The following is a 5,649-nucleotide window of genomic DNA, read 5'->3' on the forward strand; positions in this document are numbered from 1 at the left end:
AATTTTTAGAAGGTCCCATTCATCTAGTTTCTCTTCTGCCATTTGTGTGTTTTGGGTTATGCTTTATAGTCTATATATGCCATGTATTAAGGACCCTAAATATGCCCCTACTTTTTCCTTGAGGAACTTTATAGTTTTAGGTTTCACATTTAAGTCTTTGAGCCATCTGGAGTTAGTTTTTCTATCTGGTGTGAGGTACAGATCTTGTTTCATATTTCTGCAAATGGATGTCCAGTTTTTCCAGCTCTATTGGTTAAACAGTCTCTTCCCAATTTAATGGATTTTGGCCCTTTGTCAAAGATCAGCTGACCATAGGTTGATAGATCTATTTCTGGGTTCTCATTTCTATTCCATTGGTCTATGAGTCTGTTGGGGAACTCTGGTAGCATAGTGCCCAGGACACTTGACTGCTAACCAGAAGGTTGGCGGTTCAAACCCACCAGTCACACCTCAGAAGGAAGGTTGGGAAATGCTACTTCCATAGTGATACTGCCTCAGAAACCCAAGGAGGGGTTGCCATGAGTCGGGTCCAACTCGATGGCACATAACAACAATAGCAACATGTGTCTGTTGTACCAGTATCAGGGAGTTTTGACTACTTCAGCTGTATAGTACGTTTTAATGTCCTGGAGTGTGAAACCTCCTACTTTGTTTTTCTTCTTCAATAATCCTTTGCTTATCCAAGGTCCCTTTCTTTTCCATATAAAGTTAGTGATTGTTTTTCCATATCCTTAAAGAATGTTGTTTTGCTTACCTAGTGCTGCTCTGACAAGAATATGCCACAAATGAGATGACTTTAACAAACAGGAGTTTATTCTTACAATTGGGAGGCTTTAAGTCCGAGTTCAAAGTGCCAGGCTCTTGGGGCTGGGTGAAAGCCCCTCAACCTTGGGCTTCAGCTCTGCCTCCTGCTCCTGGCCCCCTAAGTTGGAGGCTTTTCTTCACTCAGCTGCTAGGTGCTAAGGCTGATAAACCCAGGGTTCACAAATAAAAAGGCACAGTCCCAATGTTAACAAATCCCACATCAGGCCATGGATTCAAGTCCATTGAAAGTCCCAGGATTGGCAGAGCATGGCAGGTGGCTGAACAATAACTTGGCTACATGCAGGGTTCAAGCATGCCATAAGCTAGAGACCATTCCCCACAGCATCCCCTTATATACAGGAAGCAGACCACAATCCTGAGGCAGCTACTCAGCCACTCACAGTAGATTCCACCATGCAGTTGATTACCAGTCTCATCATGGGGAATCCTACATTCAGCTGCTCAGCCACTCAACCAGGTCCAGCCAAGGTGACACACAAACTTAACTACCACAAATGCTGATGGGATCGGGTTGGGATTTCACTGAATATATAGATTGCTTTGGATAGAAATGACATTTTCAAAATGCTCAGTTTTCCTATGGTTTCTTGAAGTAGTCTTTTAGAGTTTTCTTTGTACAGGTCTTTTGTGTCCCTGGTAAGATTTATTCCCAAGTTTTTACTTTTTTTTTGGTAGCTATTATAAATGGTATTATTATTTCTTTCTCAGTGATCTCTTGACTGTTGTAGAGGAATCCATCTGATATTGGATATTGTAGCCATGATGCTACATCTCTCAACTAGTTGCAGTAGATTTTTGACTGAGTCTCTTGGGTTTTCTAGGTATAGGATCAAATCATCAACAAATAGAGATAGTTTGACTTCTTCCTTACCAATTTGGATAACTTTGTTTTCCCTTTCTTGCCTTATTGCCCTGGCTAGGACTTCCAATACAATGTTGAATAGAAGTAGTGATAGAGGGCATCCTTGTCTGGTTCCTGTTCTCAAGGAAAATGGTTTCAATTTCTCTACATTTAGAATAGTGTTGCCTGTTGGTTTTGCATATATTACCTTTATTATGTTGAGGTTGTTGTTGTTGTTAAGTGCCGTCAAGTCGTTTCCAACTTGTAGCGACCCCATGCACAGCATTGAGGAATGTCCCTTATATTGCTATTTGCTGAGAGTTTTGATCAGGAGTGGGTGTTGGATTTTATCAAATGTCTTTTCTGTATCGATTTATATGATCATGTGGTTCTTTTCCTTTGCTTTATTTATGTGGTGGATGACATTGATTGTTTTTCTAATGTTGAACCATCCTTGCATACCTGATATGAACCTCACTTGGTCATAATGAATGAATTTTGATATGCTGTTGGAGTCTATTGGCTAGGATTTTGTTGAAGATTTTTGCATCTATATTTATGAAGGTTATTGATCTATAGTTTTCCTTGTTAGTGATTGTCTGGTTTTGGTATTGAGGTTATGCCTGTTTCATAAAGTGAATTTGGGAGAATTCCATCTTTTTGTATGTTTTGAAATAGTTTGAGTAGGATTGGTGTCAGTTCTTCTCTGAATGTTTGGTACAATTCTCCAATGAAATAGTCTGGGCCAGTACATTTTTTGTTGGTAATTTTTTTATGGCCTGTTCAATTTATTCTTTTGTTATGGGTCTGTTCATCTTTCCTACATCATTCTGTGTTAGCTTAGGTAAGTGGTGTGTTTCTGGAAATCTATCCATTTCCAAGGCTGTAAATCTTTACAGAAGTAAATTGCCTCATCTTTCTTCCTTGGAAATGTTAGTGGGTATGAAGCACCAACCATTTAGTTAGCAGCCAAAGTCCTCAACCACTAAATTATCAGCACTTCTTAGAATGTCTCAGCTTCTAAAATTCTACTGTAGTGGGGATCGCATAATTCTCAGTGTGAAAAGAGATCCCTTAGGTCCTTTGATTATGCCCCATTGCTGATGCTATTCTTATGGACACAACATAATATCTCAACACTTTTTGACTTTGAACAAGACTGAGAGTTCTGGGCTTACTCTTTACATAAGGAAAGTTACAAAATTCAGTTATTCAAAGACATATTTTTCACCTGAGCATTGTGTTTAATGTAGAAACAATTATTTCCTATGATTTCTAATACTTGTTGCTAACTCTTGACGAGAATCATATTGAAGATTATCAGTATTTTCAGAATTTGTTTTACTTTTTTTAAATCCTCAAATCAAGTATGCATTTATAGAAAGGAAATAAACAAGCAAAAGAGTTCTGCCCATCCTTACTTTGACACTCTTTCAAGTTCATTTTGATAATCCTCATAAATGTCACCATTTTGTGATTTGTTTAAGGTGCAGGTCACAGAACGATTAAAAAAAGAAAAAAGAAGGAAAAAAAAAAACCATTCTTGATATCCCCCCTAATAACAACACACCTTTTAAAGATCATAAATTAGACATAACAGATTATTTCATAAAATCATATTATTTTTCCTATGTAGAAAGTTATTAGTTTCATACTTTACAATAAATAGGCCAGTCTTTCACTTTATACTATCACTTTACCTGCAAAAGAAAGGATGCTTTACAGAGTGGAGATCATTGCTGCAGTGACAAGAGTCTTAATGTCATGTTACTGTTTATTTTCCCTTCAGGAACATTAGTCATCCAGGTGACAGCCACTGATGCTGATGATCCTTCCAGTGGCAACAATGCTCGGCTCCTGTACAGCCTCCTACTGGGGCAGCCATATTTCTCCATTGAACCAACAACAGGTATATCTGAATGAAACACGATTACAAAGTAGGCAAATGACACAAAACCGGTAAAGAGTGGTACTCACAAACATAAATTGTTGCTAAGAATTTCAGTTATATCTGAATCACTGTATTCTCTTAGATAAGAAGAAATGAATTCAATACCCATTTAGAAATAAGTTTGAATCCAAATCACCATTAAAATATATTGATAAAATGTTGGACAGTAACCTGGTGTTTCCATAAATAGATGGGTTCTTTTCTCCAAGGAAATGTCTAGCATGTCATAGTGGCTCAATATATGTCTAAAGATTGATTGCATGGTTGGATGTGTAAGAGATTAACATAACTAGGGAGGGGTCATCATAAAAGCGACATAGTAACTCGCATTATATTGCATTTGTAAAGGAGTCATAAGAATATCTTCTGAAATGGATAGAGAGCTTCAGGAAGAATACCGGGTAATTATTCAAGCCAAGGACATGATTGGGCAGCCTGGAGGACTTACCGGAACAACAAGCGTATTGATTAAACTTTCTGATATTAATGACAATAAGCCTATATTTAAAGAAAGTAAGTAGAAAACATTCTGAATTTGTATTATGAAGTAACTGTAAGTGCATTGGATTTATGCTAGAATTTGCAGTCTAAAATCATTGCAACAGTATTAGAATTGTATAAAATAATTTTCTTAAGAATTGCTCAAGGGTGTAATGAGTTTCATTGGTGTGAAAAGTCAAATACAAATGAAAGAGTGCTGTGCTCATTTTCTATTGCTGCCATAACAAGTTACCACAAATGTTATAGCCTACAACTACACACATCTATTATCTTACAGAAGACCAGTACAGCCTCACCCAGCTGAAATCAAGGGGTCCTTTCTGTAAGTTCTAGTTACATGTCATTGTAGACTGACATCTTGGTTTTCTGCTGACTGTCATCTGGGAAAGTAGGGTCTTTCTTTGATTCTTACATGCAGTCCTCATGTCTCAGAAGCAGCCAGGGCCATCGGTTTCTTCTCATGCTGCAATCTCCAAACCGTACTCCTACCTCTTCTTCCACTTTTAAGGACTCATATACAGTAATTAGACTCAGTGCATTTGTTCAAATAGCAGCCTCTTTACTTTTGTTCAGTCTCCTTTCCCTATGGAAATGCCATTACCCTCCTTTCCATCTAATATTTTAAATATCCCCTTTAAAAATATATTCTTGAACAATGTTGGGAAATACCAGGGACTAAGCGCTGGGAGCTCTGGTGGCACAGTGCCTAAAGCATTTGACTGGTAAGTAGAAAGCTGGCAGTTCACAATCACCAGCCACTCTTTGGAAGGAAGATTGGGCAATCTCCTTCCATAGAGATATCACCTCAGAAACACAAGGAGGGGTCGCTATGAGTCAGAAGCAACTCAATGGCAGTGAGGATTTTTTTTTTTTTTTTTTTTTTTTAAGTGTTGGTAAGAATATGGAAGTTGGTAGTACCGTGGACTACCAGAAGAACAAATAAATCTGTCTTGGAAGAGTTAGAGCCAGAATGCTCCTTAGAAGTGAGGATGGTGAGACTTCATCTCAGATACTTTGTTCATGGTATCAGGAGAGACCAGTCCTTAGAGGAGGACGTCACACTTGATTAAATAAAGGACCAGTGAAAAGAGAGGAAGACTCTCAATGAGACCAATTGACACAGTGACTGCAACAATGGGCTCAAACACAAGAATAATTGTGAGGACAGTGCAGGACCAGGGAGTATTTTGTTATACTATACAGAGGATCACTGTGAGTTGAAACTGACTCCTCAGTATCTAATAACAGCAAAAGTGTTTATTTGAGAAAGGGTTTTGGTTGCTTTCAATGTTGAAGGGCCATAGTTTAATATATAACTCATAACATGTAAGCACAGAGCATCTGCTTTTAGGCTCATCGTTGTTATATGTCGTGAATTGGACCTGACTATTAGCAGCCCCTCCTTGTCTTTCCAAGGTGGTATCACTACAGAAGTAGATTGCCCAACCTTCCCCCCAAGGAGTGGCTTGTGGGTTTGAACTGCCAGCTTTCTGGTTAGCAGTCAAGTGCCTTAGGCAGTGTCACAGTTTTC

At 38.3% G+C, this 5,649-nt stretch overlaps 1 protein-coding gene across 1 annotated transcript in view; it reads left to right on the forward strand.

Moving 5' to 3' along the window:
• The window catches only part of CDH19 (cadherin 19), a 78,357-nt gene that overhangs the window by 27,952 nt on the left and 44,756 nt on the right, over positions 1-5,649 (forward strand). The window contains exons 3-4 of the mRNA XM_007935484.1: positions 3,456-3,575; positions 3,966-4,130. Coding sequence (XP_007933675.1) covers positions 3,456-3,575; positions 3,966-4,130 — 285 coding nt within the window. The remainder of the gene's footprint in view (positions 1-3,455; positions 3,576-3,965; positions 4,131-5,649) is intronic.

Source organism: Orycteropus afer, unplaced genomic scaffold (assembly GCF_000298275.1).
Source record: "Orycteropus afer afer isolate SDZICR_OR568_19922 unplaced genomic scaffold, OryAfe1.0 scaffold00029, whole genome shotgun sequence".
Taxonomy (NCBI): Eukaryota; Metazoa; Chordata; class Mammalia; order Tubulidentata; family Orycteropodidae; genus Orycteropus; species Orycteropus afer.